Source organism: Marmota monax, unplaced genomic scaffold (assembly GCF_021218885.2).
Source record: "Marmota monax isolate L192 unplaced genomic scaffold, Marmota_monax_Labrador192_F-V1.1 WCK01_AAM20220418_F8-fsc00022, whole genome shotgun sequence".
NCBI classification, from domain to species: domain Eukaryota; kingdom Metazoa; phylum Chordata; class Mammalia; order Rodentia; family Sciuridae; genus Marmota; species Marmota monax.
In genome coordinates this window covers 13814328-13826474 of record NW_026695215.1, presented here as the reverse complement: position 1 = coordinate 13826474, position 12147 = coordinate 13814328, and the positions used below count along the sequence as shown (strand labels likewise).

The 12147-nt window shown below is 33.6% G+C and overlaps 1 protein-coding gene across 4 annotated transcripts in view; it reads left to right on the top strand.

Moving 5' to 3' along the window:
- Positions 1 to 12147, top strand: part of Pls1 (plastin 1) — a 118172-nt gene that overhangs the window by 90013 nt on the left and 16012 nt on the right. For all 4 annotated transcript variants that reach the window (XM_046431914.2, XM_058574807.1, XM_046431915.2 and 1 more), the window contains exons 10-12: positions 2214 to 2409; positions 7177 to 7255; positions 10680 to 10794. In XM_046431914.2, coding sequence (XP_046287870.1) covers positions 2214 to 2409; positions 7177 to 7255; positions 10680 to 10794 — 390 coding nt within the window. The remainder of the gene's footprint in view (positions 1 to 2213; positions 2410 to 7176; positions 7256 to 10679; positions 10795 to 12147) is intronic.

Below are 12147 nucleotides of genomic sequence, written 5' to 3'. Positions count from 1 at the left end.
GTATGCAGTTCAAGTGAAATTCAGTATATTCACACTGTTGTACAACTATTACCACTATTTCTCTAGAATTTTTTCATCATTCCATAGTAAAGTTCTGTACCCATTCAACAATAACTCCTCATTTCCCCCTCCCTCAACTCCTGGTAAGAGTTCTGTTCTGCTTTCTGACTGTCAATTCGATGAGTAATTATATTCAAATTTAGAGTATAATACTCTACAGGCAGCATTCCTTGGTGGCGTTCTGTGCCCTTCTTTGAAGTTTGACCCTTTGCTCTTCAGAAGTATTTTTCCACGTCCTAAGCTCCAGTCTACAATGCTGAGCCATCTGCCTGTGCCACTGAAGAAAAGGAATTGCAAAATTCTAACCTTGAGTATGTGTCAAATCAACCTTATATCGACGTTTCCCTGGTGCAGTGCAACTGAATGTGTTGATTCTGTGACTCAATGTGTGTCAGGAAAGGAAGTAAGAAGCTGTTATTAGATTGCTAAGCTACTGATTATCAGTTCCACAGTTTACTTTTGGAAATACACAGAATACAACATGGCAATTCCTTGTATTTATGGTATAGGACTGATATAGATCCTGAACCACCAAACATACTTCCTAGGAAGTTTATTCTTTAAGCATAAATTATAAATACTTGGGGTGGTTCTATATAAACATGAAAATATGGTCAGACTATGTGTGTATGAAAATGTATTGAATATTTAAAGTGTAGTTATCCTTAATATTTAGTTTCAAATATAGCAGAAAGTTAGTATTGTAAAACTGTGCGAAGTTTGTAAATTACTTTGAGTCAAAAATCAGAATCTTAAAAAACTTAGGGAATATTTAAAATTTATTATAAAAAATACTTAGTATAGTAAATGACCATATGCTCATCTACTAGGTAAACATTTATCAGCTCATGGTCAGTGGATTTATTTAATTTATTCCCAATTTACCTCCTTTCGTATATTATTTTGAAGCAAATTCTAGACATTGTATCATTTCATAAACATTTCAGTATGTATTTGTAGAAGATACTTTTTTAGTATGACCACAACCCTTTATCCCTAAAAAATTAATAATAATCTATAACATCACCTAGTTATTGTTGACATCTTTAATTAATTTGAAAATGTCAAATTTTCCTTTTGTGGTTCATTTGAATTACAATACAAATAAGGTCCACATATTGTGATCTATTGATATCTACCTTTGTAACTTTTATTGTTTAATGGCATTGAATCTATCATTTTCTCATATCATGTACATTTTTACTACTTTAAAACTCTGGTACACAGAATCAGATAGGTTATGATCCTTGGTTATGATAACTCTCTTGATGGGCCCATACATGGACCTCCTTTCATTTTTAGTTGTGATTGTTTTGAAATTGTTATAAGCCTCATAAACCCTCAATCTAACTTGAAAACTAAGACCTTGATGATAATTTTCATTTAGCCATACAGTTCTTCATCTCTCTGCCTCACCTCAGTTTGGTAACCACCATCTTTAATCTTTGTGTTCATTTTTATTTTGCTTCTCTTTTTATGTAGTTTCCTTTCTCTCTTTATGTAGTTTCCTTTCATCAAATGCATTCCTTATTAAATCTTTTATTTTCCTTGACAACTTCATGTAAAGTTTATCATTATACTTAAATTTCCAGTGCTATTTTGAACTTAATGTCTCTGAGTCACTCATTTTGGAGTTAATGAATGAACTGGTATATTCATACAATGATACACCATCATTATATCATGATATATCATTATATCATGGTGTATCATTGTATGAATATACCAGTTCATTCATCTACTCTCACATTCATGAGCATTTGGCTTGATTTGTTTGTTTCCAGGGTTTGCAAGTTGCTGTTCTTTCTGATTTTAAGTGTTATATGATTCCAAGCTGTTTTTCATTGAAAAAAGAGTATGGGAAATACTACTCAATGTAGAATGGGTGAGGCAACTAAGCCTGGCACTCTACCAGGTGATGGTGTTGCCTACACTTTAACCAACAGGAGCTTACTGATATAATATTTGAGGGGCTTGTTGAGTATTTCAGCAAGGAGTGTTAAATATGACTCAGTGGTCCCAGCAAGAAAACTGAGTGACTTTTTCCTTTTTGATTAGAAAAAGGGGAGGGGGGAGTTGAGATATCTATAACTATAAAAATTATGCCAATCAAAAAAAGGTTTAATCTTAACCATTTTTATTTCCTTGTTTAGGAGAGAAATGACCTGAAGCGTGCTGAATTCATGCTTCAAGAAGCAGATAAACTAGGCTGCAGACAGTTTGTTACTCCTGCTGATGTGGTTTCAGGCAATCCTAAACTTAATTTAGCCTTTGTAGCTAATCTTTTTAACACATATCCATGCCTACACAAACCTGATAATAATGACATCGATATAAATTTATTGGAAGGTATGTTGTTTCTGCCTTTAATTGAAACATTGTATTTCTCTTCTTGTGGTACTGTCTTACTTCGTTGTCAAAGCTAGGGAATTTATTGTAGAAGATGCACTTTATTGTGTGTAGGCATGTGCATCTATTAAAAAGTTCAAATTACATAAAGTGATTGTTGGTTTTGGTTAAAAGAGAATGCTGGGGTAAATTATCTTATTTGTCATTTCTCCATAAGAATTTAGTGGAAACTATCAAGACATTTAAAATATGATCCTATGAGTACCACCAATATGGATAGTGAATTATCTCTTGGAGGAAAAAAAACAATTATTGGTAGCTTTTTTTTCTCCTTTGAAAAGCAGTTTGACTCCAGTATTATTCTCTTTTTAATAGTTTTGGTGTACATGAAAAATATTACAGTATTCATTACTTGTCTTGTGTGTGGGCTACTGTTATCTGTCTCATAATATATAATACTTTCCTATTTTGCTTCATGAAATGCAGATTTGACCCCTCCTAATGTAGGTACTGTATTTAGTACTTTTCTATTACTCTAAAAATGTATTCTTTCTGAATGTTCTTTTTATTAGTGCCATTTATTCTTTCCATTTGGGTTGATATTTATTTTTTGCATTGTTCATGCTGTGTTGTCTTAATATGCCTATAGAATGAATAACGACAAGCAAGAAACAGAAACGAAGTTTAATTAAATAGCAGAACAACAACAACAAAAAAATACCAGAGCAATGCTTTGATCATATATACTCTCGACCTAAAGTGCCTTCTATAGTGATAGGATACTGTAGTTACAAACGCAGTAGGAACTAGTTTTGACAATTGGACGTAATGATTTGATGTAAAGTCTTTATCTTTCTCTCCTGTGATAAATCTTATTTTTTATCACAAGCCATCTTTGAAAGGATTCATTTAGGTTCTACAACAGATTATTTGGCATTATTTAGCTATGTTACATTTACTAAATGTCAGTGAAGCTTATAATATATGAATCATCATAATGACCAAAACATTCTCAAGTCTAGTTTTTCTCCTTGTTTCCCAGCCTCTTGCTTTTTTCTTCCATTCTCACAGCCTCATCCACATGCATACCTATACCCCACTAGTATCAGAATGAGCAGTGCTGGTGGTTGTTGGAGAGAGGCCAGTCTAAGATTTTTTCCTCAGTTGCCCTTATTTGGAGAAGGCAGGGATTCTTCCTGGTGGAGAGAATTTGATGTTGCAGTATTCATTCTCTCACAAAACCACCCCTGCTTCTTTCCTTCCCCAGTGAGACTGAGTGAAAACTCAGTTCATGATCTTTTTCTTTAAGTGCCACAACCAGAGTTCTGATTTCCTTGTCACCTTGTAATTATAGTGTCATGATGAATGAAAGAAATTTCAAATTTCATAAATATATTTTTTGAGAAATAGGATTAATTCAATTCACTCTTCTGAGGGTCAGTTAAATAAGATAAAGACTACATTTTCTACATAGATCTGTAACCAAGAGGAAAAATAGAAAAAAAAGTAGATATACATATATATTTGTAAAGAGAAATTTAGAGTAAAAGATTAGAACTCAAAAATTTAGCAAAGGGGCTGGGGTTGTGGCTCAGTGGTAGAGCATTCGCCTAGCATGTGCAAGGCCCTGGGTTCAATCCTCAGCACCACATAAAAATAAATGAATAAAATAAAAGTATTATGTCCAACTACAACTAAAAAATAAACATTAAAAATAATTAAGTAAAAAAGAAGACTGCTAGGTTTTTATCGGTCTGGAAAATTTCAAAATCCCTCTGTGTCTTATAGTAGAAGGCATTGTTTAGAGTGGCATATTAAAAATGATCTGCTTTTTATAGTCACTGAATTCTTGCTAGATATCTTTTCCAACTTGCTCGCTCTATTTGTCATGTTTGAATTCTTTTGCTAGTGTTCAGCATGCTTTTGAAATTTTTCAGTGTGCACAGGATTGCTACATATTTCCATTAGCATTGACTATATTTGTTAAGATACTATGGAAGTATTTATCAATCCTCTTTATGTAGAACATATGTATGTCCTGATACATCTGCTGAAATGTATTTGACTTTGACTGTCATCAGCATATTTCCTCTGTAAATTTAAGTTTTTATAGATCCCTGTGAATTATGAAGCTTGACCATATCACATCCCAAATTCATATATTAGTATGTCCTCATTGGCAAAGAATTTTATCTGTGAGGAACTAAAAGTACAATTAAATATTAAACCTTTACATCTAATTGATCCAAACAAGTGGGCTACATATAGAGAGACCATCTCAGAATTTATTCATGGTGATAGAAAGTACCTAGGCCACAGAATTAGAAAGACTTTATTCAAATCATGTTTCTATTACTTCTTATCTGAGTAACCTCTGTCTTTGTTTTCTCATATATAAAACAGGACTAATAATATTTATTTTAAAGAGTTAGAAAGCAAGTTAAATGTGACCACAAGTAGAAAAGTTGTAGTCAGAGTGGGAGGTGGAAAGCACTTAATACATTACAGCATAGTGGATGTTGGATCTATATTAGTTCCTTTTCTTTCATCTTAGTAGTCTACTTTTGTTATTTTTATTGAAATCTGTATTGATGCAGATGTCAATTTGATCTACAAATGAAAAGAATATAATTCTTTCTATCTTAAATATCAGCAATTAAGATTTCAGTTTGAAAACCACTTCAGTTGTCTACAATCCAGAAAACATTGTCTAATCTGGAATACATATGTTTTTGTAATGCTTTACCATGGCTCTTGCACAAATGCATAGTGCTTCTAGCTTTGAGCATTTATTTACCAAGATAACTTGAAATGGCGCTTGACAAATAAATGCTCATTTCTGAAATCTACTTTTCTTTGCAGAGATTAAAAGTTAAAATTATAATTAGTTGAGAATAAAAGGAAGAAGCATGAATCTCTGAAGCTTATAACAGTTTCAGAACTCAATCAAAATGCAAGCTTAGTATCTTTTAAAATATTCATTATATCATCAGTCAATAGAATTTGAATATTTAAATTATTTTACTGGGACATTCAAACTTTGTAATTTTAACACATCTTTTGGATTTTCCCAAGTGAGAATAATGTGGAAAATTTCTAATATCTGGAAAAAATTTTATATATGTATATATACCATTATAACAGATGGTAATAGAGAAATGACCAAAAGGTAAATCCAAGCCACATGCATCAAGCTATTATTCACAAAATGTTTATCTTTGTCATGTTGTGGATAGTTCAGGGAATAATTTTGAACCTTTTAAAATAACTACTGTAAGTAAGGTAGGCCCGGATTCTGGGAATATTTTTTTTAAAAAGGTTGTCATGTAGATTGTTAATTTAATTATAAGGTGGTTATAGCACAGCACACTGATCAATTGCCTCTTATGAAGACCAGTGGGAACAAAATTGAAGCAAGAAACTATATGGCTATACAATTTCATAGAATAAGAATTAAAGTAGATTCTGGGAAATCTGTTAGGTAATGACATTGAAAACCACATGAAGATATATTGGGCAGTTTATTTCCTGAAAGGTTGATGAAAATAACAGTGTCCTTTAGATCATAAAAGGTTTCAGTACCTATTTTCGTTCATACTATCTGTGGCACTTAGCCTGAAGATTACTGTACAGATGATTCTAGAGGAATGGACCCTGAAGCTCAGATGGTTATTGATTTCTATATTGAATTGTCCAGGGAGTCTCACATGGGCCCAAGTTTAGAGAGTGTCCTGGACTTGAATAGGAATTAGAAGTGATGAAAAGTGAAATGTTTTAGCTTTCAGAAGTCTGGTGATTAGATACAGTCTAGGCTATTCCACTGTCCCCCAACTTTGCTGAAGGACAAATTATTTTGGTTGGTCATTTAGGACCATTTGCAATCAGCATGTAACTGCAAGGCAAATGCAGCAGGGGACCCACATCTCTACTTGCTTTGTGGTACCCCTTCCCTACATTTTCCTTATAGGTAGTGTTTTTACTGCTGTGAAAGGAATGGCCTGGACCATTAACCCAGGTTAAATAATAGTGCCTGCAGGAGTTGTCTTCTTGAGGTGACCTTTGAGGTTCAGGAACTTAATATGATGAAGTATAACTTTAGCTTAGCACACATTAGAGTGCTAGGTGGGGTCCATATTCATCAAGTATTTTCAATAGTGATAATCTAAATAAACCCAGGAAGCCTGTAAAATAGTTATTACACGCCCCCCACCCCAGTGATCTGTTTTTAAATATTATTAGAGATTCCCTCTCTCCTTCATTGTTTGGTATAAAGTATAGGTTTGTACACCCAGAAACTTTCCTGTATGAAACCATAATCTGTATAAAATTAGATTCCCAATACACTGTATTTGAAAAAGCAAAGCTTTTCTATTTATGTTTAATATGCTGATGTTATCCCGAAAGCTAAAAGATTTCATTTTACAATGTTTATCTAGTCCTTTTTGCATCTAATCATAACTTCAGACTACACAAGTTTATCTGTGGTATTTCTGGACAGTAGTAATTCACAGACATCAACTAAGGGAATCTAGATGAAGAAAAAGAGAATGGGAAGCCAGAGTGAGGGGGGAGAGAGTGGTGTGTAAACGAAGGCTTCCTAGATGGTGGGGGATAAGATTGTTTTTCTTTTTTCCTCCAAAGAAATTATGGTATCTAAAGAACCCTGACCAAGTATGTATGGCCAATTTGTACCTGTCTGAATAGTTTAAAATATAGTTCCTGATTCTTTCTGTCCTGAATCATCAGTGTAATTTATGTGTAATCTAGGAGAGAGCAAGGAAGAGCGGACTTTTCGGAACTGGATGAATTCCTTGGGGGTCAACCCATATATTAATCATTTGTACAGGTAAATATTTTACTGTGTTTGAACCTTACTGTCAGGATCAAATTCCCCTCACCTCCATTCTGGGAAGGAACCCAAGTCCTCACACATGCTAGGCAAATGCTCTACCACTAAGCTACACCCCCAGCCCCAGAGGTTGAATTTAAAAAGTTTCAAACTTGGTATGTTTACATAATAGCATTTTCTCTTATCACAAGGAGTTAGCTAACATTTAGAGTTTCAGAATGCTGGGAATTGGCAATATAGTAAAATTTTTTAAAAATATAATAATTATAATTTTTGATGATAGAAATACATCAGTAAAGATACACGTTATTCTTTCATGGTAATCTTGAAAATAAGAAATTACTTCAGCTTTAGCATATTAGAATAACTGTAATATTTGATAAATGGTTCTTAACCTTTATATCGGTATTCATCATTACAATTCATATTTTTAATTTATTTTCATCACAATCTCAATTACTCTAAAATGTTTGTGTATGCTTTTATTTAATTTATAGAAATAACTTGTTTTCCCTGGTAATTATTAAATTTTTATCTCTGTTTAAAAATGACAATATATAGCTGGGTACAGGGGTACAGGCCTGTGACTCCAGTGATTAGCAAGACTGAGGCAGGAGAATTACAAGTTTGGGGACTGTCTGAAGAAAGATGGGGAAACAGAGGATGTGGTAGAGAATCCCTGGATTCAATCCCTGTGTGACAGCATATAATTAACATTGATTGGACTAAGAAGATATTATACTAAATCATTTCCAATGCTGTTAGTGATAACAATGTGTCTTCCTAGATGTGGGTGAGAAGAAATCTTTCTTCTCATTATTATAGAATCTTGCCTTGAAAGACATATAAAGGAACTCAACTTCAGCTAACGTTTTATTTTTTAAGGAAAAAAGCCTAACTAAACCTATCATTAATTTACACATGAAGGAAACTCTTTTTTAAAGAGTTTAACTCTATCTAAAGATTGACCAAGTTATTATTTAAATATGAAGATTAATGTCATAGCAGACAACCTAACTTGCTGAGGATTAGTAGTAGTAATATAGTAATTTCTGCTTCTTGGTATGTATTAAAACTGTTCTTTAAGATCTAAAACCAAATATTGCCTTATTCTGTTAATTGGCTCAGTGTGATAGGCTCATTTTAATTCCAGCTAAACAAGAAGAGATGTACATCAATTTTACAGGAACTAGCATTATATTAGGGCAGGTAAAACTCAAATATTGGACATGAGAGAGGAATAGATCTTTATGAACTAACTTGAAAGAACAAATAGCTCTAGTGTGTTTCTAGGATCAGTTTGTGGAATTCATCCTGAAATCTCTGGAAGTAATTTCATCTCTCTGGGTCTCAGTTTTCCCATTTGTAGAACATCATTAATAATACCATATTACACAGGAATGAGAGTGGGTTCACTTAAGAAAAAAAAAATCATGAAATAGATGGATTCTAGAACCTACACAAATACCTTAGTACCTTAGTAATATTTTTTTTTGGAACTGGGGATTGAACCCAGGGGCACTTAACCACTGAGCCATATCCCCAGCCCTTTTTAATTTTTATTTTGAGACAGGATCTGACTAACTTGATTAGGGCCTCGCTAAATTGCTAAGGCTGGCTTTGAACTTGAGATCTTCCTGCCTCAGCCTCCTGAGCCATTGGGATTACAGGTTTGCATCACTCTGCCTGGCTAGTATACCTTTTTTATAGAAAATGCTCATCTGCTTACAGATAACCTTGTCAGATTTTTTAAAAAAATAATGTTGATACTAGTATCTAGATTTTTTAAAATGTTTATTTAGTTATAGATGAACACACAGTATCTTTATTTACTTATTTTTATGTGGTGCTGAGGATTGAACCCAGTGCCTCACACGTACGAGGCAAGCACTTTACCACTGAGCTACAGCCTCAGTCCCAACCTTGCAGATTTTAATTACTTTCAGATTAGACTTTCCCCATCAGTCAGCACAGAGCCCAGCCTCCTTCACTGCCATATGGTGTATGCTCAGAGAATGCAAACTAACCTTAGTATCAACCTTAGTAAGACATAACTCATTGAATAAGCTGTTAGAGGAGAAAAGCCACATACTACATCACAGGCCTAGCAATTTAAAAAATCAATTGCTACTGCTTTATGTCCTTAGCATACAGAATTGAGAACAGACTCAACACAGACATATTTTCTCAGGAGAACTTAACTTTTCTCAATACAAGGTAGTAGTTCTCACTTTAAGAACTCCTGCTTGCTTATAAATTCCCTCCTCTTAACCTTCATCATTGAACATGAACCACTGCCTACTTAATAGCTGTGGCTTTCCTATAATTAAAGTTTCTAAAAATACTAGTATATCACTAAGATATAAATTTATTCTACTGTATAAGTTTCAAGAAATATGTAAGTATACAGAATAAAATAAAATATACAATTGCCTTCTTACCCTCTCATACTTCCTTTTTCCTGCCCAGAGGTAATCCATATTAATAGTCCTTAGCATACATAGGTATATAAATACATTCGACTCTAATTTTTTAAAAAATAAATGAGATCCAACCATGTAAAGTGTTTTGCCATTTACTCTTGTAAACTTAATATTCCCTTGTAAAGACTGTCATGTTGGTATACAGAGATCTACATAACTATTTCTAATGGTGGCCCAGGAGTTCATAGTATGGATAGTTTATTCAATAGCTCTTAATGGCCAGGCATTTAAGCTGTTCCCAAATTTATAAATACTATGAGCAGGGTGCAGTGACATATCCCTACAGTCTTAGCTACTCAGGAGGCTGAGGCAGGAGGATTATTGTAGCCCAGAAATTAGAAACTAGTCTGGGCAATAGAGATCTGGTCTCAAAAAAAAAAAAAAAAAAAAAAATTATCAATACTGTGGCAACAAATGTCTTTCTGTGTGAGTGTACATATGTATTTACTTACCTACATATATATGTATGTGTGTATAGCATATGCATGGATATGATTATATGTACATATATAAATACATACAAATGTTTTTGTAAATATTTACGACAAATTTTTGGGCACATTCTTAGAATGGAAGTTCTGGGTCAAATTATATATCCTGTTATTCTATAAGCATTAAATGACCCTATTGTGGATTTTTTTTCTTTGCCATACTAGAGATTGAGCCCAGAGCCTTGCACATGCTAGCTGAGTGCTTTCCTACAGAGCTACATTTGCAGTCCTCTTTTAGTTTTATTTTGAGACAGGGTCTCAGTAAGTTGCCTAGGCTGGCCTCAAAATTGCTGTTCTTCTGCTTGAGCCTCCCGAGTAGCTGGGGTCACAGATTTGTACCACCATGCCCAGCCTTTGTGTTTTTCAAGAAATATGTCAGTGTACTTCATAAAATTAAATAATACCAGCATTGACTCTTCTCTCATCTCCTTTTCCTTCTTGTTTTAGTGACCTTGCAGATGCTCTAGTGATCTTTCAGCTCTATGAAATGATTCGAGTGCCAGTTGACTGGAGCCATGTCAACAAACCTCCTTATCCTGCTCTTGGAGGAAACATGAAGAAGGTGAATGAAATAATGATTGTGGCTATATTGTCATTGTTCTGATATAAAACAGAAGATTTAGATTTTCATGAAGCTTGGTAAACTATGGCCTGTCCTCGCTGTTCTATTTCAAACCAATATGTTAAACCTGATAGCCTTTTTACAAATTTGCTTTAATAAATATTTGGAAGTTGGAGGCAGTCTTTCCAGTCAGACACTTTTATAAATGCTTTCTTCTTTAGCAAGTTGTAGTATTAATGTTCTTTGAGATGTATTGTTACGTGCGCTCTTATTTTATATTTGCCACAACTTGCTGAATCTTTACTGGTTATTCATTCATTTACTCAGCAGATATTTGATTACCTACTATATATTACAGTGCAATGCATAATATTAAAAAAAACAAGTTATGGAGCCCTAAAGTAGGCAGGGAGATAAGATAAACCACTACAATATAGGACAGTATAAGCAAAGTGATAGTATGGGTTTTAAAGAAGAAAAGGCCACAGGTCGCCCTTATGAAAGGCTTCACGCAGAAGGCTGATTTTGAGGTAGACCTTGAGGAATGTATTATTGAATTTTGTCACAAGGAGGATGGAGAAGGGGCTGAGGGTTAAGCAAAACAATAATAGTGGGAAAGTGTGTTTCTGGGAATTAAGGAAAATGGTTTTGCTACAGCAGAAGATTTTGATAGGTAAGCAGTTAATTAAATATTGGGATTGGAGCAAGATATTAAGAACCTTGAATGCCAGATTAAAGAACATGGGTTTTAAGCTATAAGCAGTGGAAAGTCAATAAATGTTTTTGAAGGCAGTGATTTCATTACATCTGGTGGAAGAAAATCTGGCAGATGAATGTAAAAAGAAGTTCTTATCTTCCAGTATTTTTCATATAGGATCAGTAGTCTCCTTGGTATTCATGTTTGTTCTGTGGAAACCTTTTTGGGTTTTTTTGCATTTCCTTTTTACCTTTTTTTAGTGTCATTTGCTTTCTAAAGTAAAAGTATGCAGGACTTTCAAATGTTAATACTTTCATTTAACCTCATCCTTTTGTTTAAAATAAGAATAATTTAAACATACTAAACAAATTAATGGACTAAATTTTCTGGAACTTACTTGTTTGATTAATATGAAATTGACCAGCATTTTCATAATGTTAAAACTGTTGGTAGTTGAATAAGAAGAAATATAACCATATTCCTGGACAGAAAGACTAAATAACATAAAGAGATCAATTTTTCTTGTAGTCAACTTACTGGTAGAACATAATTCCATTTAGAATCTAAGACTGTGTGTGTGTAGCAGGGGATAGGTGAAGCAATTTATATATGTGTGTGTATTAGGGGGTAAGTGGGACTTATAAAGTGATTCTAAA